This window comes from Trichosurus vulpecula, chromosome 9 (assembly GCF_011100635.1).
Source record: "Trichosurus vulpecula isolate mTriVul1 chromosome 9, mTriVul1.pri, whole genome shotgun sequence".
NCBI lineage: Eukaryota > Metazoa > Chordata > Mammalia > Diprotodontia > Phalangeridae > Trichosurus > Trichosurus vulpecula.
The window spans coordinates 43,270,701-43,294,696 of record NC_050581.1 but is presented as its reverse complement, the minus strand read 5'-3'; the positions used below and the strand labels follow the sequence as shown (position 1 = coordinate 43,294,696).

Sequence of the window (23,996 nt, the reverse complement as noted above, 5' to 3'; positions counted from 1 at the left end):
TAAAGTTATGCCGATATTACTTGTCTTTTAGTTTCCACTAGTCACGAACCAACTTTTCACTCACTGAAAACTGTTTTTTGTGCACCTCTTTCCATGCTATCTAGTGAACACAATCACTTTCAGCTTGAAACCCACAGAATAGTTTTTTTTAATTTACCCATAATCAGACAGACATGTTTCACACATTAACGAATCACTGACAAACTACAGTTTAGCACGGGAAGATACAAGACTTACTACATCATGTGACTTGCTCATGGCAGCTCCCTTTTCACCTACGGCTCTTCATTGGGTCCACTGACAATACTGTTAGTACTGCTGAACTCTAAACAAACCACGCAAATTGGCTTTCGGAAATATTTCGGCAATGTGCGTGTATTGAGAATTCTAGGCTCGTGGCCCACAATTTGAGAGATAATTCCTATCTGTATGCCACTGGTGAATTTTGCTGTTCTGTTTACCTTTTAATCAGCAGAAGAACAGAATTATACCATGCGACGTCGACTATTCAATGAAAGGTTAAAAACCAATTTTTGGACTGAAAAAAAAACAGGGTGTGACAGTTATACAGCGGGAACTATTATGCGGTGAAATACGGTGTCTTCAATTTTGGATAGCCACTCTGCTTTCTTCAAAGAGGGAGCATACCATGCTAGAATTATATCTATCCCCTAAATATTGCTAGCCTAGGGGAAATTATTTTTTTTTTTGGTTCAAGCTGTGTTCCTGGTCACTGTCCCATAACAGGGAAGGAGTGCTCCAAGCCGAATCCAAAGGCTTGACTCCCTTTCTACCACATGTCAGTCATACAAACATCATCAGATGGTAAATAACAACTAAACCCATTTATTCAAGCCAATAGCAGTATAAATCAGAGAACTTAGACCTTGAAACACAGTTCTGTCACTCCCATACTTCAGTTTCTTTAATAGCAAAACAAAAGGGTTGGCCTCTAAGGCCCTTTCCTCCTCTAAACCTATAATCCCATGATGCTGAACGCAAATTCACAGGGTCCTTCAAAGTGAGTCCGGAAAGCTCGAATGCTTCCGTGCCTGTGATCTAAGGCTTCTTCCAGATCTAAATCCAATGACCTGAGAATAGTGGCTGTCATCAACAGAAAAGAGGAAGTTGAGAGAAGGGACAGTTTTTCTTTGGTGGGAGGGCTATATTTCAATTCTGGATGTGATGGCTAGGTGGAGGTATCTCAGCAGGTAGGGATAGTTGGGGTTACCACTAGGATCAGACTCGGAAGCATTTTAATAAGGTGAATTTAGGGAGAGGCAGAGTTTGGGGGGGAGAAGGCTTTCCGCCTCATCTTTACCATAATCAAAGCACTTTACGAGCCTCATTTGATCTTCACAACAGCCCTACGACACAGGTGCGATCATTACGCCCGTGTGAAGAAACAGGCTGACAGACCACGTGGCCCGCGTAGGGTCCCCGCTAGAAGTGGCTGAATTTGAACTCGTCTTCCTGACTCCATCCAGGCCCATGCCTCACTACCTAAAAATGACGGTTGAATTGTGGGCATTTTGGCTTTGGAGCGGGAGGGGAAAGGCTGCCCTAAGTAAAGGGGAGCTCTGATTGCGGGTGCCTTGAGATCCAGATGCGAGCGAGGAAGGAGAAGCGCGGCGAATCAGGAGGCACCTGGGAGGCGCTTGGCACCGCCCCCTCGCCCTTTCCGTCCTCTCTCTGCCCCTGTCCCTCTACGACTACCTCGGGTGGGTGATCCATGCGCGGGCTAGGGGCGAAGGCGGGAGGGGGAGGGGCCCGAGAGAGGAGAGACTTGGCGAATCAGGTGGCACATGGGCGACTCTCGGCCACGCCCCCTTGCCCTCTTCCGCTTCCCCCCCCACCCCAACTACATTTCCCGGCCACCCGCGGGGCCAGGAGCGGCCATCCGTCCGGGTGTGGTGCGCGGAGGGGGAGGAACCAGAGCTGGAGCCTGGCGTCCCACCCCCCGCCCCAGAATGGGGCGTGGCCTGTGGGCGGGCACCTCCCTCCGCCTCCGCCTCCCGGGCGGCCGCCACCGCGATGCCGCTCTTCATCGAGGGGCGGCGAGTCCAGCTGCCGCAGTCCGTCAGGGAAATCGCGCGGGCCCACCCGCCCCTGGAGGTGAGCGGGGCCGGGGCCCAGGAGGCCGGGGCCGGGAGCCGGGACGCGACGCGGCGCGACGCTACGAGCCAGGGACCCCCGGCGGCCTCTCCGCTCCGGCCGCCGCCCTCGGGCCGGCTGGACGGAGCCGCGAGCTAGGGTCTCGAGGCGTCTCTCAGGCTTCCGGGGCCGCCCCAAGTCTCGAATGTCCGAGACCCAGGCTCCCCCTGCGTCCGTAGCGATGGGAGCGTCCGGAGCCCGGCCCCGCCCCGCTCCGCCCCGCCCTCGGCCTCGCTTTGACCGATTGGTTCCTTTCATTAAATTATAAATCTGGGTCTGCTGGGCGGGTCAAGGGACCTGAGAGGGGCTCCTTGGACTTAGGAGGATGACAGTCATCACGATTCCATTTATATAGCCTTTAAAGGTTTACAAAGCGCTTTACAGACGTTAGCTCATGATTTTAAAGCTACTTTGGGAGGGAGGTGCTGTTATTCCCCCTTTTACAGGTGAGGAAACTGAGGCATAGAGAGGTTAAGTGACTTGCCCAGGATGATACAACTTGTAAGTGTCTAAAGCAGGATTCGAACTCTTCCTGAACCCCACGTCCAGCACTTGATGTACTGCCTCAGTCTCCTCCATCATCATCATTATTTTTGTTGTGTTTGTCCTTCGTTTTTGAAGAGGACCGATGACATCATAGGGTGATGACTGGCCATGCATTAGGTCATAATTTTTATTATTGTTATAATGTACATTCATATAGCGGTTTAAGATTTATAAAATACCTTAAAGATTTTATTTCATTGGATCCTCCCTGATGACGCTGTGGGCTAGGTGCTGTTATGACTCCCGTTTTTCAGATAAAGGAACTGAGGCTGAGAGAGAAGCCAGACGACTTACCTGAAGTCCTATCAGTGTCTAAGGCAGGATTAGAACTTTGATCTTATTGATTCCAGAGTCTAATGCTCATGGATCACTTGAGGGCTAAGTTAATGATTATTGCTTTGATTTAAAAAAAAAAAATCCACAGTTGTAGGCAAAGGACCTGAGTCTAAATCCAGCCTCAGACACTTACCGGCTGTGTGACTCTGGGCAGGTCACTTAACCTCTGTTTGCCTTATTTTCCTCCTCTGTAAAACAGGGATAATATTAACACCTACCTCCCAAGTTTGTTTTGAGGATCAAATGAGATACCAATTGTGAAACGCTTAGCACAGTGCCTGCATTTAGTAAAAGCTATATAAACGATAGCTGTTTCATTAGCTATTAATTTTCAAGCCACCGGGGAATGCCCAAATTAAGGGGAATGGTAGTGTAGGTATTCTAGATCACTGGAGAATAAGATTATTACAGCGTGTTTAGCTTCCCAGTGGCAAGTCTCTGGAGTGGGGATCTTGCAATGTTAAAGCTGGAGGGACCTTAGAAAACATCAGATCCATACTTCTTATTTTGCTGGCGAGGGGCCTGAAGTCCGAGAGAAGGTGACTTGCCCAAGGTCACTTAGCCAAGTGGCAAAGGTGGAACTTGAAACCGGTTCCCCTGACTCCCAACAACCCTTACCATTCTACCTCCTATTCTTGAAGGGTTCTATTGGGCCCAATATTCTAGCCCAGATCTGGTTTAGAATATCATTATTGATGGGGCTAGTAGGGCAAATGAGGGGAATAGGTATTAAGTACTTGAGGACTCCTTCAAAGGGGACCATGTATTCCAGCTGGGGTGGTCAAGGGAAGGCTTCTCGATGCCTCAGTGTCCACATCTGTAAAATGAGGTTAATAGTACTTCAGTACCTTCCCCATGCAGTTATTATTGTAAGGTAAACATTTTGTAAACCCTAAGTTCTATATCCAGGGTGTGAGTTCTTCTTTATAAAGGAGAGGAGGTTTGAGCTGGGCTTTGAAGGCTGGTTAGGTGAAGATTTGGTCAGGTGAGGAGAACATTCTAGTCAGGAGAAAAAGGAAGAGATGGGAAAGTGTAAGGTGTGTTTAGGTGGTAATGAAACCAACCAGTTTGGTTTCAGGAGAGGATTCTCTTTATCGGAGTGGAGGAGGCAAAGTAAGGCTGAAAAGAGAGTTTAGGACCAGGCTTTCTAGGGGGCTTTGAATTCCAGGATGAGTTTAGATTTTATCTTCTAGACATTGGGGAGCCTTTGCCTAGAAGATAAAATCTAAACTCACTGAGGAGAGATGTGACCGCAGAAAGTCAGATAACATGGCAGTAAAGTGTGGAATGGATTTCAGTGAATGGAAAGTGGCGGTGGGGAAACCGGTTAGAAAGATATTGCAATGATCTATGTATAAGATGATAAAAAAAAAAGCCTTGAAGCTGGGGGGAAGGTGAAAACAAAATCCATAGGACAGATTTAAGAGACATGAAGGAACATTGGACTAAAAGAAGAATTAACCCAACTTGGTAACTGATTCAGTACAGAGCTAGGAAGAGGAGTGAGAGTTTTTAAGGTTGGGTACCTGGCAAAAAAAATGGTAGAAAAAAATGACAGAATAAGGAAATGAGGAGAAACTGTTTTGGGGATAGAGGGGTTAAATGTGTGTGTATGTATATACACATCCATACATGTATGTGTGTTTGCATATATATATATATACAAACATGTTGGGTATCAGAATTCAAAGAATTGTATTAATATTGTTTAAGAAATGAGAAAGTGCAGTGTACTCGTTTCGGATGTAGAATGTTTTGATTTCTTTATAATACAGTTCTGCATGTTTGTTGCAGAGATGGATAAATAATGCTATATAATTTTTTGACTACTTGTTTGTTTGAAGGTTTGATATCCCATTTTAGCTATATTGCCTTAACTTTTTTCCTTTATTTTTTTCTTTTGGGAATCAATGAAAGGTATGTTAAGAGTGACTATAAGGTGACTGGCATTTTGCAGTTTGGGGCAGAGGTGATAGTGCAATCCAGATTTTGCTTAAGTGAAGTTTAGTTTTTGTAGTTTTAACTATGCCTGTACTCTTTCTCACACACACACACACACACACACACACACACACACACACACACACACACACTCACACACACACACTCTCTCTCTCTCTCTCTCTCTCTCTCTCTCTCTCTCTCTCTGTCTCTCTCTGTCTCTCTCTCTCTGTCTCTCCCTCTCTTCCTTTCCCCCCCTCCTCACTGTGACCGCCTGCCAGGATAGTGTAGAAGAGTCATAAAAAGTACTTCAGTTTGTATTTAGAAGAGCACAGTTGCTTTGGAGATTAAAAGATTTTTTTGGTACATTTTAGTGACCAGAACAAATGGGAAAAGATATACTCTAAATGATAGCCTAGGAAAAAAGACAGCAACAGTAATATCTCAGTGACTTTTAAAAAAAGCTATGCCCTTTTGTTGATCTAGTTTTCTTGAGAAATTGACTTAGAGTCAATTTATTTTCTAAATTGAGGTTTTGGAGAATTTTAATTACTACTTGGATTATAATTGGTGGAAGCTTATTATAAGATAAAAACACTAGAGTTAATTGAAGTGATCTTTATATTGATTACATTTCCTTATTTTTATTGTGTTTATATAAAATCATTAAGGAAGACAGCCAAGGCAAAGAGTGTATAAGTCTTTGTAACAACAAATGTTACTTGCAGCTACTGTGACTGTGTAAGACTAATAATACCAGCACACACAGGAGGGCAGCTAGTATAGGTCTTTGATCTGCTTTTCTAAGAAAAGCAACTTTAAGGGGTTTACAGTCTTGCTTTAATTAAACGTACCTATATCATTCACTTAGTGCAGGGGGAAAAAGTCAGCACCCTGAACTTCAGAGCAAATACAAACAAAATTATAGGCGGAAATTATAAATAGAACAAAATAACACAAATCAATAGACAGGCTTCTATCTGTCTGACTATAGCAATACACACATAGTTACCAGAGAGAGAGAGAGAAGCACCAACATCTGGGGCTCCAATGGCTACCGGAATCTCCTCTGGCCAAATCATCAACACTCTTCCAGTGAGTGTGCCCCCAAGTAAAACCTCTCTTCCAGCTGTTCTGAGAGTTCTAGCTTAATGGCTTCCCTCAGAATATATATACCCTTCTTAAGGGCCAAAAGGCTTTACCCTTCTTGAGGGCTTCTCCTCTGGTGACCTAATTAGCAAAAGGGTGTGGGCCTTCCTACAAAGACAAGACTCGAAGGCACTTGATTCCTTTAGTGCTGAGAAACACTCCAAAAGAAAGCACAGTAAAAAGTCCCGCTTTGCTTGCCCTTACAGTCTTAAATAAAGAAATATTCTAAACGGCATTTTTGAAATCTTGTTTTTGCTGTGGAAAGTATGATCAATGGAAAAGAAAAATTTGACAACTTTCACTTCTAATAATTTTGCTTCAATTTGTCACTTTTGGTAGGGGAGTAATTGATTTGGTTTCAATCCATGATTTCATGGGAATAATGAAGTTCTAAATATTATGTTAGTATTAACAAAGCCTCTTAAATACACCACTGTAACTCCATTATAAATACACCAAATGAGAATCCCTTCCCACCTAATCCCCTGACTCATAGAATCAGATTTCTTTGTAATAATTCCATTTGAGGACCATTTAAAAAGGCTTACTGTATTCAGAGTACTATTTTGGGTGCTGGAGGAAATATGAAGTTTGAATAAGCTATCATCCCTCTCCTCATGGAACTTTGTTAAGGAAGCTCCTCCTAGAGCTTTTGAAATTATAAGGTCATGTGAAAAGATTTATATCCAATAAGGAAGAACAATTATGCTGCGTTTTTACCATATATTTCTTTCACTAAGAAATAGTTTTATTTAAATGAGCTATTTTTTTTTCATTCTCCTAACCAGGTAGCTATACTTTTATTCCAGATATTTCTCCACAGATTTATCAATTTACTGCAGACATATTTGTGCTCATTCCCGTTTAGAGTACACTGGGCTGTCATCAGCTCTCTCTCACCATTTATCCCTCTTTAATTTACGTAACTCTTATTTTTCAATTAAACAGGAAAGAGCCAAACTTCTCAGAGGTCAGTCTGTTCAGCTTGTGGGACCCAAGGGCCTTCTCTATGTACAGCAAAGAGAGCTTGCAGTGACCTCCCCAAAGGATGGTAGGTTAGGAAGCAGTGAATTAGACAATGACATAAAGTGCTGCTGGATATTTTATTTTGTTTTATTTTATTTCTTGTCTAAACAGGCTCCATCTCCGTTATGGGTTCTGATGATGCAACTACTTGCCACATTGTGATCCTGAGACACACCGGTATGAAAGAGATAAAAGAAATAGTCACTTAAGTGCTAGGCTTTTTTGGGGGTGGGGAGCAGTGCAAGGTGGGGTAGTATTATTTCTAAATTGACTTTCTTCATTTCCTGCTCAGAATTTGACCTTAGTTATAAATTTCTTTTTTTTCTAGTCTGCATATTGTTTTAAGAGCCAGCTTCTCACCATTGTCAGAGCGGCTTTGCCTGGTAGCATGCTTTTTTTTTTTAATTTTGAAGTTTTTTGTGTGTCTTTTGGCAACATAATAAAAAATGAGTGTGAATGAACAGAACTAGCTAGACTCGTTAATTCTTGCTTTCTTACCTCATGTACTTGTGTTAATTCAGTAATTTCTTCTCAGAAATACCATGAATTAGTTTTTCCTCGTTGTTTCAGGTAATGGGGCTACCTGCATGACACATTGTGATGGATCAGACACCAAAACTGAAGTCCCTCTGATCATGAATTCCTTAAAGTCCTTGTCTAATCATACCCAGAATGGAAGGTGAGTGCCTCTAGAATAATTTTTGTGCCTTTTAAAGGATAGTTGGGATCTTGGGTGACTTTAAGAGAAAATTATCTCCTTGGTAAAGAGCATGTAGCTACATGATAGATATTGAGTACATCAAAGGGTCATAGGATCCTAGACTTAAAACTGAAAGGGGACCTTTGAGGTCAGCTAGTCCAGCCCCTCATTAACAAATAAGGAATCTGAAGCCCAGAACAATAAAGTGACCTTCCTAAAGTCACACAGATAGCATGTAGAAGAGCTGGGATTTGAAAGCCAGGTACCATGTTGCTTCCCAAAGACCTGTGTCAAAATAGTGTATGACTGAGTGAGAAATATTATTATGACCAATAGATAGGTCAGTGTGACTTTGTAACTGCTATTTTATTGTTTGTTTGTCTTTTGGAGGTGGGAAGGCAGCACAATTGGGGTTAAGTGACTTGCCCAAGGTCACACAGCTGGTAATTGTACCAAGTGTCTGAGGTCAGATGTCAACGGAACTCAGGTCCTCCTGACTCCAGAGCCGGTGCTGTACTCACTGCGCCACCTAACTGTGCCAATGTAAACTGCTACTTTAAAACTACCCATGGTTCAGTTTTTATAGAAGAGTCCCAGAAATGATACTTCTTTAGATTATTGGTATTCTGGTATACCCTGATGTAGCCAGTTGAGTTGTTTGTCCAGGTCATGTTCAAATTACATTTTGCCAGAGTCCTAATTGACAGGTTATGCAGGTTTGATTTCCCCGTGAGATTTTAATTTTTTATCCTGCTACTCATTCACTGACATAAATTAGCATTATGATAGTCTTCATTGAAAACATACTATATGCTTAACTGAAATAATTTTAAAAAATTGATTAAAACACAGGAATTATTTCATTTTTGTCTTTTTAATCACTCAGCACAGTACCTGGCGCATAGTAGGCTGTGTATGTATTGATTGCAAAGGAAAGAGCCACAATTATGGTATCTATTATAATTATTTAACAGTAAGTACTGGGGCAGCTAGGTGGCTTAGTGGATAGAGCACGGGTCCTGGAGTCAGGAGGACCTGAATTCAAATGTGGCCTCAGACACCTACTAGCTGTATGACCCTGGGCAAGTCACTTAACACCCATTGCTTCCTCTTCCCCCCCTCCCCCAACAAAAAGAAAAGAAAAACATTACGTGATCAAATTCCTTGATAGAACTTATAAAAGATAAAGGTGTGCCCAAGATCTTAAATCTGAAATGATCTTATACCAAAGTGTTTAAAAAAACATGTCTGGATATTAGCTGGAGAATGTGGTGTTACGTAATTTTTAATTTTGTAGTCCTGTAATTCTGTAGGCTGGTAATTGTTTTGATTGAAACTCAAAATGTTAACCCGGTTTAATACTAAAATATTATGAGAACAGAGTGCAGAATGGATTTTGGATGGCATTGAAAATCTGCTAACTTGTATTTTAACTATTCTTTGTTATTATTCCATTTTTGTTAGGTTAGAAGTACATCTAGTTGGAGGTTTCAATGACGATAGGCAATTGTCACAGAAACTTACAAATCAGCTTCTTAGTAAGTGCAGTTTCTTTCTTTCTTTTTTACCTTGGGCAGGAAGGCAGGGATGGAGTAGGGGAAGCCTATTTTTTCTTATTTTCTGTCCCAGAGCTCTTAATTTTGTCCAAAGATCTCACCAAGAAATGCCCCTGGGTTGATATTGTCAAGTTGCCAAGTTAAAGTTGTAGTGGTCCTTAAAGTCCGATTATCTATGAACAGCATGGAAAGGGATTTCTGAGAGGGAATTTTGAAACAGTATTTTCTAAAACATCATATTCTTTGAAAGAATTAAAACAGAGTTACCTTCTTGACCTCAAAATGAAATGCTGATTTAAAGTACAACAATGGATGTACGATTAAAATGGAAGAAATAATAATTTATCTTTAGCCAGATGGCCCAGTGGCTAGCATGCTGAACCTGGATCAGGGAGACAAGTTTAAATACAGCCTCAGACACTTACTAGCTCTATGATCCTGGGCAAGTCACTTACCCTCCGTCTGCCCCAGTTTCCTTAAGAGTAAAATGGGAGTAAGAACAGCACCTCCCTCCCAGGGTGGTTGTGAGGATCAAGTGTGATAATATTTGTGAAGCACTTAGCACAGTGCCTGGCACGTAGTAGGTGGTTAATAAATCCATCCTTCCTTCCCTTCTCCATATGAAAGGAAAAGAATTACTTTCAGGTACTCTAAGTATCTCTTTACTCACTGTTTTTTATGAGCAGGGGTCCCTTGCCATCTAGCACTAAGGGTTCTAGCTATATGTCCAATGCCTGTGGGGTTTCAAGCACTGAATAATCTTTACATCTTCATTGGGGCTGGGACGCTGCCTCTCTGGTGGTGACAGCCTGCTTGGTTAATGGTGTCAGGTAGACAGCAGGATGATTCATATGGCTTGTCCCAGCCATCTTGCCCTCATGCTCAGTGCATGCACTGCCAGTCTGTCATTTTAATTTCTTTCAAAATTTTAATTGTAGATGAATTTGACAGACAGGAAGATAACATTCACTTAATGACTTTCTGTGTGACAGGTAAGTACATATGCTCCCCACTACAAAGTAGCAGTGCCTAGCAAAGTGTCCTCCATAGTAGGCTTTCAGTACATGTTTGTTGAGCGTGATGGTGTTAAGGAAGACCCAGTTTTATCACTCTGTTTCTCATGTCAGAATTAGCACAGATAATTGGAAAGGGTTTGGGTTATCCCCACAATGGTTTGACTAGCTCTTGTATACTGTGCAACTGGTTTTGACAGCAGCCATAATGGTATTCCTAAAGCCCAGATCTAACCATATCACCCCCTGCTCACAAATCTTCAGACTCCCTATTGCCTCTAGAATAAAAACCAAAATTTTCAGTCTGACATTTTAAACTATTCACAATCTAGCCCCTTTTTCAGTCCTGTTTAATCTAATTTCCCTTTCATCACAGTCTCCATCCCAGTGTAACTGGCCTGCTAGCTATTCCTTGACTTGACATTCCATTTCTATGCTTTCCTTCATGTCTGGAATGCACTTTTCTCTCTTCTGCTTTGTAGAATCCCTAGCTTTTTTTCAGAGCACAGTTCAGATGCCACCTTCTATATGATGCCTTTCCTAATGCCCCAATAATCAGCACTCTTTCTCTCTTGAAATTACTTTGTATGGAATGTTTATTTTCTTACCTGTGTACATGTTGTAATCCACCAAGTAGAAAGTAAGCTTTGAGCACAGAAATGTCATTACTTTTGTCTTTGTATCGTAGCATCTCAAACAGTTCTAAAAGTCACGGTTTATTCTGATATAGATCAAACCTCCTAGAGACTTAGCAGGGAAACGTGAAAACACAAGTTCTATTTATGTCCCTCTAGTTTTCACCTTTGAAAGATGGGGTGCCTTTCTTGTTCTCTTTTGCAGGACAAAACGAAAAGTTTTCTTTATCTCCCCCTCACACAATGTTCTGTTTTTCAAAGTTGCTGTAATTATTTTTGTTGCTGGTTTTTTTTTCAAATAGAATTAAATGATCGAGAAGAAAATGAAAATCACTTTCCAGTAGTTTGTGGGATTGGTAAGTACTAGTGGCAACTAAGAAAAGAGGTGTAGAAACACTTTTTAAACTCTTTCTGAATATAGGGTGTTACTGTCTTTTCAAGACACAGATCAGGGTGAAGTGTGGGAGTGTAAGGGTGAAATCTTGTCCAGCAAATAGTTACCACTGAACCTTGTCTCTGCTGCCTGCTATATTGTTTTATGTTATAAACCATAGTGCTCAGTGATCAGGAATGTGGGTTGCAGCTTTCTGGGGCACTAGTTGGCTTTGCTTTAATCCAGGGTGACAGACAGATTGACCCACACACCTTAATTCAGCCATTATGCAATGGCAGTGGTCACAAGAGCAATTATCCCATATAGTTTATGGATATAGTTGGTTATACCATATAGTTGGTTACTACCAGAATTGAGAAAAAAATACTCAAAGTGAATGTCCAGTGAGTTTTATTAACATTTTTTTGAAGGGACAGAATATAATTTTGAGTGAATTTCAATCTAATTATGGAAATTTATACTAAGTACTTGTTAGTTCAGGTCAGAGAAGTACATGCAGGGGAGACATGCCCTTCCCTTATGTACATCCCCATTCTTCTCCTGTGTGATCCTTGCCTGTGTCCTTCCATCCATCTTCCATAAATGGCTTCCCCAACAAGATGGAGGTCTTGTTCTTGTGCCTTTAAAATTTTGAGGGTACCAGAGTAGCATTCACACTGTTCAACTCTCATATTCTTGCTGCATGACCAGTCTACCTTGTTTTCTTGTCATACATGTTGTTAACGATATTTATCATTGGTTATAGGTTATAGCCTATGTAAACCTGCCATATGTCATTCATTTGCTTTTTGAGTTACTTATAATTTTGATTTTTTTTTTGAGATGACGGTGTTTCATGATTCTCAAATAACACCACTGGGAGAACGTTGTTAATTAGGACAAAAACTTGATTAATGAATGTTTGCATAAAGATTGAAAGCTCTGGAGGCATCTTTTACTTTTCCCTCATCCCCCATATCCAAGTAGTTGTGAGGTATTGTTGATTTTATCTCCACATGTCTCTTAACTCATACCACCATTACCTTAGTCTAGGTTCTTTCATCTCTTGCCTAGACTGTCATAAATACCTGCCTTACTTGGCTTCCTGCCTCTGTGTTCTCCTTTCTCTAATCCATCCATCATACAGCCACCAAAATAATCCTCCCAATGTGCAGGTTCAACCATGTCACGTTGTCTCTGGGATATTATGTATGCCCCTCCTCCTGGCATGGAAGACTCTTCCCAGCATGGCTTTAGATACCGTTCTAGCTTTGTCCCATGTTCTCCTCCCTCTTCCCATCCCTTCTGTGTTCCAACACTGTTCTCTGAGTTCTACCTGAGATCATAGCTCTAGAAGTAGAAGGTATCTCAGACGGCAGCTAAGCCAACACCTTAATTTCAAAAAATAAATTTATATTGACCTGTTTTATTTAAAGATTGCTTAAATTCTCCCCATATCCCTTCTCCTCCTTCTCGGAGAGCAACCCTTATAACTCTTATAACCCTTATAAGAGAAAAAATATCGAACAAAACTTATCAGCACATCAAGAAAAAAATCTGACACTGACATAATATGCCGCATTCCACACCCATGGACCCAGACTCTGCAAAGGAGCGGGGGTAGGGAGGTAGAGAAAGAGAGAGAGAAAGGAGCTGTCTTCTCCTGTCTCCTTTTGGGAGCCAAGTGTTCTTTGTCATTTTGGAACATTCAGTTTTGGTTGTCTTGTGCCAATGTCTTTGTTTATAGATGAAGAAATTGAGGCTCATGGAGTTTAGTTAAGTGATTAAGTCACATCAGTGTTAAGTATCAGAGGTGAGATTTCAGCCCAGGGCCTCTGCTCAAGAGCTAGTGCTCTTTCCTCACTTATTAGCTTGTGTGACTCTTGACAAGTATAACAATAGTGTTGCTAGCAGCTACTGCGGCTGTGTAAGACCAATAACATCAGCACATAGGAGGGCTTTTCTAAGGAAAGCAACTTTATAGGGTTAACAATCTCACTTTAATTAAACATACATCTATCATTCACTCAGTTCAGGGGGTAAAGATCAGCCCCCTGAACTTCAGGGCAAATACAAACAGAAATTACAAACAGATCAACAGACAGACTTTGTCTGATCAAATCACAAACATAGTTTCCAAAAAGAGAAGCACCAACATCTGGGTTTTCAAAGCTGGGGTGGGGGTGGCCTGCTTCAACGGCTTACCCAGAGTCTTGTCACCCACACTCTTTCAATGAGTGTGCCCTCAAAAGTCAAACCCTAACCTTCCAGTACCTATATGCTGTTCAGGACCCTGAGGCCTGGGGTGCCTACCATTTAGGGTGTGGGAAAGTTAGTTCTTCAGTCACTAGCACCAGGGTGTGGGAAAGTTCTTCCATCACTAATACCACAGCATATACATTGTTTTTAGTCGGTGACCTCCAACAAACAAAACAAAAAGGGCTCCACTTTATCTGCCCCATTCAAACAAAGGTGAGACTCATTAAAGGTGCTTGATAGCCTTAGCATCCCAAAAAAGACCAGCAAAAAAGTCCTTCCCTGATTACCATTACAAGTCACTCAGTCTCTGTTTGCCTCAGTTTCCTCAGCTGTAAAATGAGAATGCTAACAGTAGCTACCTTGAAAGGTTCTTCTGAGGATCAAATGAGATAGTATTTGTAAAGTGCTTTCTGTAGTGCCTGGTGCATAGTAGGTGCTGTGTGAGTGCTTATTCCCCTCCTTTCCCCCTCTTGCCTCTTCAGTACCACCATGTGTTATACCCTGCCTCCATAGACTTGTGAAGGCCGTTCCCATTGCCTCCTTTATCTTTCTTTGCCTTTCAGATAAGGAAACTTTCTCTTCCTCCCAGGCTGAACTCAGGTGCCACCTCTTCAGAGAAGCTCTTGTCAGTTCTTTCTAACCCCCTCTTAAAAGCATTCTCTCTCTTCACCTTTTCCTAGAGAACCGTTTGAACATCTTTGTCTCATCATACCCTGCCTTGTCTGTGTGCATGTTCTCCAGAAGAGCGTAATCAAGGACAGGGAACTCTTGTTTTTCTGTCTTCAGGGGGACATACTGCCCAGGTTTTACCTCAGTCAGGAGGGATGCTCCATAGTGTCTGTCCCTCAGGCTGCATATCTGGGATAGATCAAATGGAGCTGGGCCTAGAGCTAAACAGAAAGAGGAGAGGGGCCTGGCTTTTCTCAATCACCTCAAGCACACGGGAAAAGAAAAAAAAAGCCCATTTAAAAATGCTCCCATTCTACCAGCATTGTTGTATCACATGAGGTGTGTAATACAACAGTCTCCCAGGAATTCAGACTGAGTGTAAACAAGACAACAAAAGGTGCATGGTGGATATGAGTGGGCTGTAACCTAACCAGTGAGGAGCTTGGAAGAACAGAAATGAAGGATGGCATTGGGGAGATGGATGAGAGGCTGGCAACATAGGGAGAGTGGGAGAGGACAGGCAGCAAGCCAGAATGCTCAGCTGTCACTCTCCTAATGCAGGAGAAATGGAGGAAGGCCACTGGCAGGTGGCATCGGCCCCCTGAGCAAAGTTGTGGCAGGACATAGGTGAGGGTGGCACAGGATGGACAGGCTTGGAAGGTTGTGATCTGCATCATCAGAGGAAACTCCCAGATCAATGAGGTCACAAATCCCATTTGACTACCAGAACAGTGCCTTATTCATAGTGGATTGTTTATAATTGCATTGGATAGCCTTCTCCCTATGTTTCACTGGAAAACTACAGATGCTTATTATTTTGCTGTGCTCGTATTATACTTCACCGTGACGTAGACTGTAAGTTCATTGCTTTATTTTCCAAATTCTGATCTCAAAACATGGAAATGTCCTTTTTTACTCAATTGCCTTTTAATTCCAAAATATCTTCTTGCTGTCACAGCTATCAACATTAAAACTGCAGAGATTTTCAGGGCCTCGTTTCCAGAGAGAGGCCCAGAGGAAGAGTTGCGTTCTGCTCGCTCTTTAACTGGAGGACCAGTGAGTGAAAAAACTGATTTTTTTTTCCTATGTAAAGGGTTTAAATTTTTAAAATGCATCTTAGTTTCATGTGTTACATTGGAGCCTCAGGACTCCAGGATTTATAGAACCACAAGTATTTTAAGACAGTTGTAACCTTTTAAATGATAAAATGCTGACATGTTCACTAGCCTTGTGAAGTTGTGAATTGGTATCAGGACATGGAAAAAAATAGATATTGAGGTGCAGTAGACTAAACACTTTCTCATGAGTGTTTCAGACCCCCAAAGGATAAACAGGCTGGTGTAAACATATGTTGCAGTTTATATAGTGTGCAAAGCCAAACCCATAGGGCTCCCCACATGAATTTTTCCTTTTCTCTCTGAGCAAGACTTTTTTCTTACTTCCTGAATCCTGGAGGGGAACCAGAGGGTGACAGAAGCTTTTTTTCCTTTTATATCTAAGGACTCATCTCCCAGAGAAAGAAAATTGGTCTGCAGTTATTAAGTACCCTTAAAATATATAATTGCTAGGAAGGAGGGGTGTGGTGGGGCAAGGTCACGTATTTAAATAGAATTAGTACTTACTCTTCAGGACTGTGTCTATGGAATCAATCTAACAACTAAGAAGTAGGATTTGCTGGATGCAAACTAGAGCCAGATTGAGCCCTAGGTTTGTGGGCTTGATCTTCCAGTAGGCCAGTTAGTTTTGCTTGATTCTGTGGTCAATGACCAACAAATATCTTCAGCCTACCTTTGTATCTTAAAGGGTCATTATCCATGAGGTTGAAAGCATCAATAGTAAATCCTAAAATGTTTAGCATATGTTTCAGGGTTTTGTTCTTAACTTTTTTTATCCTGAACTTTACAAACACCAAATAAAAAGAATTTCCACACACAAAGTAGAACAGAAAAAGAGGGTTGTACACAAAAGTAATTGTGTTCAGCTTGCTTTTCATGTATATAATAAATTCAACCATAACTTTGAAAGCTGTCATGCTTGTCTGATTCCTTCTGTTCTCTTCACTTTAAAACTGCCTCAGTACTTTTTCCTCTCCTTTTTGGGGGGAGGGGCAGACCCTATCTCTATGCTCCTTCTCTCATTTCCTCCTCTCCCCCTCCTCCCCACTTAAAATTCAGGCACTTTGGGGGGATGACAAAAATATTCCTGCTGATGAATCAAATGTAGTATGACTCAGTTCAAAACTAACAGCTTGCCAGTAAGCTTTTCAGAGTTGGTGGAAGTTCCCAGATGCATCCCCAGATTTGTTAAAACTGTTTTTTGTCCCCTTCTGAACAACCACTGTTAATATAGTTAAGCAAAGCTTTTCTCTAGGCACATTAAGAACGTTGTCATTTTCTTAGTCTCTCTCTCTTTAGAGCTCTCATTTCCCTTCACCTCTCCCACCCCTCACTTCAATTCAACAAGTATTTTTTGTCTACTCCACGTCTTACACTGTGGTCATTACTGGGAATTCAAAGACAAAAGTAGAAAAGTCACCGCCGTCAGTGAGTTGACTTTCTAACAGAAATCTTATATCCAGTTCTAGTAGTGGCTAGAAATTATAAAGAAAACAAACTTGAGATTCATGTCATGAAGGATTTCATAATTAAAGCTGTGCAAAAAAGTAGAACTAGGCCAGGTAGTAAATGGTTTTCCTTTCATTGGAGGTTTTCAATTAAATGCTGCTTACTCTTTTAGGGTTTATTTTGGTAAGAATTCCATTTCTGGTATAAATTGTATTAGGTGGCTTCTTGAAGCCCCATCTGAATACTAGAATTCTGTGATTTCCCATGAGTGGTATATTCCTTAAAAGATGAAATTTTATGCTTCTCTCTTGAAATTTTTATTAGATGATTAATATTTATGATGCAAAGACAGAACAACTTCATATTGGACCTTATTTCTGGAGGCCCTTTCCTCGTGTGGATTTTTGGCTTCAACAAGATGATAAACAGCTATTAGAGGTGAGATATGATACAGTAGAGAGAACCCTCAACTTGGTGACAGCCAGACCTTAGCCTTGGTTTTTCTTGTGGCCAGTTGTGTGGTGCTCATCTGTAAAATAAGGGGATTAGACTAGGTGATCTCCAAGTCCCTTTCCATTCCTAAATTCTTTTCTAACTCCCTTTCCCATAAGAATTATAATTTCTTGGGTGGGCCTTGAACAGACCTAATTTAGTTTCCCTCTTTAGTAACAAATGATGTTTGATACCAGAAGTAAAATCTTGTTTCAAGAACAATTGTGTAAGAAGATTGTCTACAGGCTGTTTACTGTGTCTTGTCATTTATTGACCCGTACTTCAGTTCCACTATCTGTGTCATGAAAACTTGGCTTGTTAATGAGGAAACTTGCATGTTTTAATTTATATTACTGTCGAAATAAGGAAATACAGCAAGGCTTATCTTTCCTCTCACAATATCTTATTTTTCAGAATCTTTCCACTTCACCTCTTGCTGAGCCACCCCACTTTGTCCCGCACATCAGATCTACATTGATGTTTTTAAAAAAATATCCATTTCCAGGTAACTCACTGTTTCCTGGAAATAGGGCTCTACTCTACAAAAAAAATGAAGGAGGATTATGGGAAAAGATTTCTTCACCAGGAAGCCAAATGTAGGCATTAACAACTAAGCAAAAAAGCCTTATAAGTGTAACCCTGGCAAAGGCAACTGGCCTGAGTGGAGAGAACGTGAATTTTGAAACCTGCCAACGTCAAGTCTGATGTTTCATTCCACAGTGTCTTTTAAGTCCTTTTCAAAATAAAACCTTATTTTGGCAGAGGTATTTGTTCATATTATTGCTTTATGAAAAAAATAAAACCCCCAGTAAATGTCCAGTTTTTTAGAATGCTAAAAAAGTAACCATTTTTCTTTTTCCAGGCCTACGTTTGTATCTTCTCTTGTTTCTTTCTTGATCTAGAGTAGCTACCGGTTAGAATTTTTTATTCCACTCCAACTGGTGGAACATTTTTAAAAATATCTTAAATACTACTGTATAGTGTATTTAAATGAGAGGAAAATTTCTAAGTAATGAAGGGCGATGAGAGGTTCTGGAAGGAGAATGGAGCTGGTGAATATAAAGAATTAGGAATTACCTGCATAAAGACAATTAATTTAAGGAAGCCGAGATTACTACAGTGAGATCGCTGGGGAGATTGCAAATAGAAAGAGAGACCAACACAGAATCTTGGGAGGTGGGAGATGGATGCATGAAACCAAAAAAGGAAGTCAGACAGGCAGGAAGAGAATCAAGAGTATCCCAGGGAGAAGGAAACAGTCATCAACATTGTCAAAAGCTGAGGAAGGAATCTTTTGTGCCTACTGGGATCCAAGATAACTTAAGTATGGCCTGGGTTTTGCAGAGCAAAGTTCCATGTTTCCTCGGGCACCCCAGCAGGAGACATCACCAACTGTGCTAATAGTGCCAGTGCCAAGAATGTATACACCATCTCTGCCTGAGCAGGCTTCCTAAAGGTGGCATGAGTGACACAGTAATGGTCAGTCAGGAAGGGGAAGCCAGAGCTCCAAAGAGAAGGTCTATCCACTAATGGCAATCCAGAAGCAAGAGTCACACCAGAGGAAAAAATGTTCCTGTACTCTGAAGACAAGACACGGGTCACAATAAAAGTGGGATGAAAGGTTTAGCTATCACAGGGCCTCTTTCAAAGGAGCGTACTGGGATTGACTCTCCTACAGCTCATAGTAAAAATACCTCATTAAAGTGTAGGCCTGTTTAAAAAAAAAAAAAGCTAATGAAGGTTGGAGGGTGGAATGACAGAAATGAAAATCCTTATTTACCACAGCATCAGTTACCATAGTCTCAGAAGAGCAGTGATGGCATCTGGTGACTTCTAAGGTCCCTTCCAGCTTTAAATCATGGAATCTATAAGAGATGGTTGGCACTAGAAGCTAGAGGAAAAGTTCTAGCACAGACACCGTAGGGATCACGATAAAGAAATGCCAAATGAGATTAGAGAACAGGAATTTGTAGTAGACTCAGTTACAACGATTGTGTGACTTTCTGCATCATTCAGCAGTGACAGAGTAGGAATGGAGAAGGTGAATGGATATTGGGGGGAATGCAGGGCCCAGAACTGGCATGGTATAATGGGAGGAAGGGGACCTAGTCAACTAGACTAAGGAAACACATAAAGGCTGGAATAGAAGTAGTCATCATGCTCATTTACTTAATAGTAAGTTTTATTGTATACGAACTGAATTCATATGTAACAATTTCAAGAACCTTTATTGAATCCAACATTCAAATAGTATCTAAAGGGAGAAGTTCTATTTCGGCAAAAACAAACCATTTTAACAATTCCAAATATAAAAACATTAAAAATTAATTTATTTATAGATAATTTTATCCCCCAATTCTTATGAGTTAATATACTTCATTGCACCGAATAAACTGATAAGGAAGACCATTTGCCTTTTAATCATCTGCTCAAGTGAAAAACTGTACTTTTAAGACAAGTGCCAAATGTCAGGAATCACAGAAAATCAGAAAGTAATTAAAGGTTTAATATGGTGTAACTAAGGCTCCCAAAACTAAAATCAACAAGCCTGATGTGAAACATGAGTGAAGATATATCTTAAGAACAGTCTATGTTGCCTGACTCCAGAAGGCAAAAAGGGCTGTCAAACACGTAAATGAAATATTCAGCAGTTTTAAAAAGTTCGAGTGAGTAGTATATTATATTGCAGGCTGTTTCCATTTTAACCTCAAGAGCAGACTGGCTCTCCTCTGGGGAAGCTCACTCTTCTGTACCTTTTATTTTATTGATGAATTGGGTCCAACAAGGAAATGTAAGTGAAAAAAGCCTCTGAGTCAACTTCCGGTAAAGGATGAAGTTATATTTAAATTAAAATTACAGGTTGTGTGCTACAGTGCATAAGATTTGGTTTTATACATCTCTACCAGACTTTAAGTTAATCAAAGGAAAACAAAAACTAGTACAATCTGTGTTTTCAGTTTGTTAATTTATAACTTCCACCTGTAAAAATATACATGGGAAAGAGACTTCAGTTACAGTTGTTCTATACATTTAATAATCTGTTTACAAATAGTGCATAGGGGAGAAAATGGATTTATGGCAGAGAATAAAGTCTCAGACTGAAGTGCTGCCCATTCTAACGTGCTTGACAGTCTTGTCAGAACACAGCTTGGTAGAGTGGGCACAGTCCCTACTTAAGTCTCCAGGACGCACAGCAGTGGGGCATGACAGGTGGGGCTCAGGCATTCATATTTACAGGAGCATTTAAACCCATTCTCCTTCAAACAAAAGACATATGTTACAAGACCAATTTGGTATGAAAATGCTACAATTTCATAAAACAAAACCACCAACTAACCAGAGGCAGCCCAGAAGGCCAAGTGAGTTTCTAGCAAATAACGTGTTATCTTTGCCTGCAGGATGGAAGTCCAGTGAGCAGCAGCCTGGAGTAGTTTACAAAAGAGAAATGTTTATCAAGAAGTGACCATGTGCAGCCCAATCACTTAAGCTTGTGTTAGAAGGATCAGGGCAATTATTTCAAGTGACACACCTGAAGTTATAACTGTTGCTTGTAAATAAATAGCAAGTATTTAAAGCAACTTAAAAAAATTCTTTTTCAACTTCTTAGTGTTGCTAACAATGTGTAGGGTTGAAGCAACAGTCACAAACTGGCCTATAAACAAATGAGTTGACCCCCACTGAGAAAGCCTGGTTTTCAGCCACACCTCTGTGCAAGAATCCCAGTTAATTATGAATTGCAGTAGTTCTTACTGTCCTAATGTGGCACCATTCACATTTTATACGTATCTTTACCATCCCTGGAACACAGGGAATAATACAGTCTTAATCTGTGGAGTCAGAATTTTATCTCAAGCTTTCTGGTTCTTCTACTTGAGTGCAGTCATTGTCCAGGTGCTGAGATCCATCCCTCAGAATTGCCTCACTTTGATTTGTTGCCTGTGAGACGGCATGCCCAGTCTGCTGCTCGGTGCTGCGTAGGTTTGGAGTCCCCTGTTCTTCCCCACCAGAGAGAGCTGAGGCCTGTTGTTCCACCTTTTCTAAATCTTCAATGTGAGTCACTGAGCTTGTCTCACTAAAGGCATCTGACCCTCTTAAAGATCTTTTAAAAAGTTTTTGACCTGAAGTAAATTTGAATAAACACACTATTAAAAGATAGAAGACATTTTTAAAAAGTCTTTACTTTAAAAAAAGTTTAAAACTGCTTTACTTAATAGTGAGTGTAGTTAAGCTGAAATCCCTGCAAAGGTAACGGAGTCAAGAGGGAGCATTGGTACAGAAACTGAAGAGCTAATTAAATTAGTCTTAATTATTGAAAAGTATAGGTTTCCTCTGTTCAGTTCAAATAAGGAGGAGACATACCTGGAAGTCTTTGTTTGGTGCGGCTGGCTAAGGGGGTTGGAGGTGGAGTGGCTCCTGTACCTTGTACCTTAGAAGCGTACGTGAGCTCTGTGGATTCCAAAGAACCTGCCAGTTGAAAACAGCATGGGCTAGGTGGGAAGGTAAAGGCAGATCACAACTTCCTGGCAAAGACTGTGTCTAACTTGGCCCTGAGATAACCTTCTGCAAACATGTTAACAGCTTTTCTCTTCAGTTCATCTCTAGAGGCTTGTCAGGTTATCAGTGTGAATAGAATTTGTCCACTTAATTCTTAGCCTTAATTCTTAATTCTTAAACTCAACCACAAAAGGACAACATGACGGGGGCATCCTGAGATCCCCGAGTGCTGAATTCAGATACACCAGCAAAGTGACCTAACCACCCCCTGGAAGACTAGGCCATGACACAACTGTCTACCTAATGAGAAATCATTGGATTTCCGTTTCTCTATCAAGAGATAAACTTTCTGTTAACTGACCAATGTAGTCACTACTCTATGGAGGTAAATGAGTAGTCCGCGTTTCAGAAAGAACTCCAAAAAAGACCTATTTTGATCGTGTCAACCTAACTAAATTCAAACTAGTGGCAATTCTGCAAGTTTTCCAGGTTAGAAATCAAGTAACTCAGAACTATTACAGCAATCTTTTCCTAATATGTACTTATGAGGAAAAGAGCAACCAAACTAACCTTTTTCATTTAAGGAATAGAAGCCTGCTCTGTTTGTCAGAGGAAATTCTGCTCTCCAACTCTCAGCATTCACAGAACACTATAGTCATCTTATGAAGGGGCCTAGCGTAGCATACAATGATAGAGAACGGTAAATAGATCTCTCAACATAGAAGATTTTGGCAGAAGTTATTTAATCCTACCTGCTGTTAAGTTAAAAGTTCTCCCCTTTTGTGAAGCTTGAACTGGAGAAAACCAGTTCAGTACTGATCCAACAACAGGGATCTGCCGCAAAACTCCCTGTGAGACACAACCAAGACCTCAAGGTTAGTTTGGCAACTTTAAGGTTGAGGTGGGAAACCAAATCTGTGGGCTCACCTCTTCCAAAAGGCGTTCCTCATTTGCTTTCTGCAGCTGAACCTGTGCTTCCTGGATTCCTTTCCGAACAACTTCAGTCATGTTTTCCAGTAGCTAATTAAAACCAGAAAAGGCATTGTTTGGTTATGGTTACTAACAGGGTACTGAGGGCATTTTTCAAAAGTTGGTTGGTGAAAAGTAAACTAAAACTATACAGAAAAGAAGTATAAAGATCTAAACTTCTGCTATTTGATACATTTACTAGATAATGGGCAGGAGAGATCAGACTGCCACCTAAAATTTTACAATGGCACTTAAACTTACAATGCCAAGTCAAGGAAAATGATCCTCATTCCCTGCCTTCTCTACATTCCTATAAATTGGGGCACCTAGGTGTCACAGTGAGTAGAGCACCGGCCCTGGCATCAGGAGGACCTGAGTTCAAATACAGCCTCAGACACTAGACACACTTACTAGCTGTGTGAGACCTTGGGCAAGTCACTTAACCCTTCTTGCCTTCCCCCTTCCAAAAAAAAAAAAAGATTCTACATTCCTATAAATGCATCCCAAAAGCTAAAAGTAACCTGAAGAAATTAACATAAAAGAATAAACTAAACTGGCACTTTTAATTTTAGGGGGCTTGTTTTTGCAACGACCGTAATATGATGAATGGCTTCCATTACTTTTTCTAAATTAGTTGAAAAATACTGGCTATTCTGCTATGGTTCCTTTTTTTCTCCTCTTGAATATTTGTATGACTCAATTGTTTGATTTGGAGAATGTGCCTCAGACCATCTAGGCTGTCTCCACAGTGCCTTTTTAGATAAGTCAGTATACTTGGTTGCTGGAGGAAAATCAGATACATATTTCCAAGTATAGCTTAGGGAGGCAGCTTCTTATAACTTTAACCAACTGGCTTTACAGGGCACAATTCACTTTTTCCCTTTCTTCCTGTTGCCCCAAACATGGATCAAAAACCTTAATCCTGCAGAACTGTCAAAAGGCTGCAAGGAGGGGGGGGGAGGGGGAAGAGTGGTCTGTTTATCTTACAAACCCTTGAGTTTTCCTCTATTTCTCGGCCTGTGGCTGCAATGGTCTCTATTAGCTCAGAAATATCAAGGTCCTCAGTGGCCATACCAATATAAATACAGTTCTTCTGTCTTCCGAACTCAGGGCCTGCAGA

The 23,996-nt window shown here is 41.0% G+C and overlaps 2 protein-coding genes across 3 annotated transcripts in view; one reads left to right on the top strand and one right to left on the bottom strand.

The window, feature by feature from the left end:
- Nucleotides 1–1,797: 1,797 nt before the first annotated feature.
- NTAN1 (N-terminal asparagine amidase) lies at nt 1,798–18,232 on the top strand. Of its 2 annotated transcripts, XM_036738449.1 has the most exons (10): nt 1,798–2,115; nt 7,075–7,177; nt 7,264–7,329; nt 7,723–7,831; nt 9,317–9,390; nt 10,347–10,400; nt 11,359–11,412; nt 15,316–15,413; nt 17,246–17,359; nt 17,828–18,232. In XM_036738449.1, the coding sequence occupies exons 1-10, from the start codon at nt 2,035–2,037 to the stop codon at nt 18,011–18,013; spliced, it is 939 nt and encodes a 312-aa protein (XP_036594344.1). In that variant the 5' UTR covers nt 1,798–2,034; the 3' UTR covers nt 18,014–18,232. The 2 variants fall into 2 exon arrangements, with proteins under 2 accessions (XP_036594344.1, XP_036594345.1); XM_036738450.1 differs by lacking the exon at nt 7,075–7,177 and having other exon boundaries at nt 1,935–2,115.
- Nucleotides 18,233–19,573: 1,341 nt separating this feature from the next.
- PDXDC1 (pyridoxal dependent decarboxylase domain containing 1) overlaps nt 19,574–23,996 on the bottom strand; it is a 57,444-nt gene continuing 53,021 nt past the window's right edge. Inside the window, exons 19-23 of the mRNA XM_036738084.1 lie at nt 23,868–23,989; nt 22,835–22,927; nt 22,660–22,756; nt 21,773–21,877; nt 19,574–21,531 (exon numbers count right to left, since the gene is read on the bottom strand). Of these exons, the coding sequence (XP_036593979.1) occupies nt 21,257–21,531; nt 21,773–21,877; nt 22,660–22,756; nt 22,835–22,927; nt 23,868–23,989 (692 nt within the window). The 3' untranslated portion in view covers nt 19,574–21,256. The remainder of the gene's footprint in view (nt 21,532–21,772; nt 21,878–22,659; nt 22,757–22,834; nt 22,928–23,867; nt 23,990–23,996) is intronic.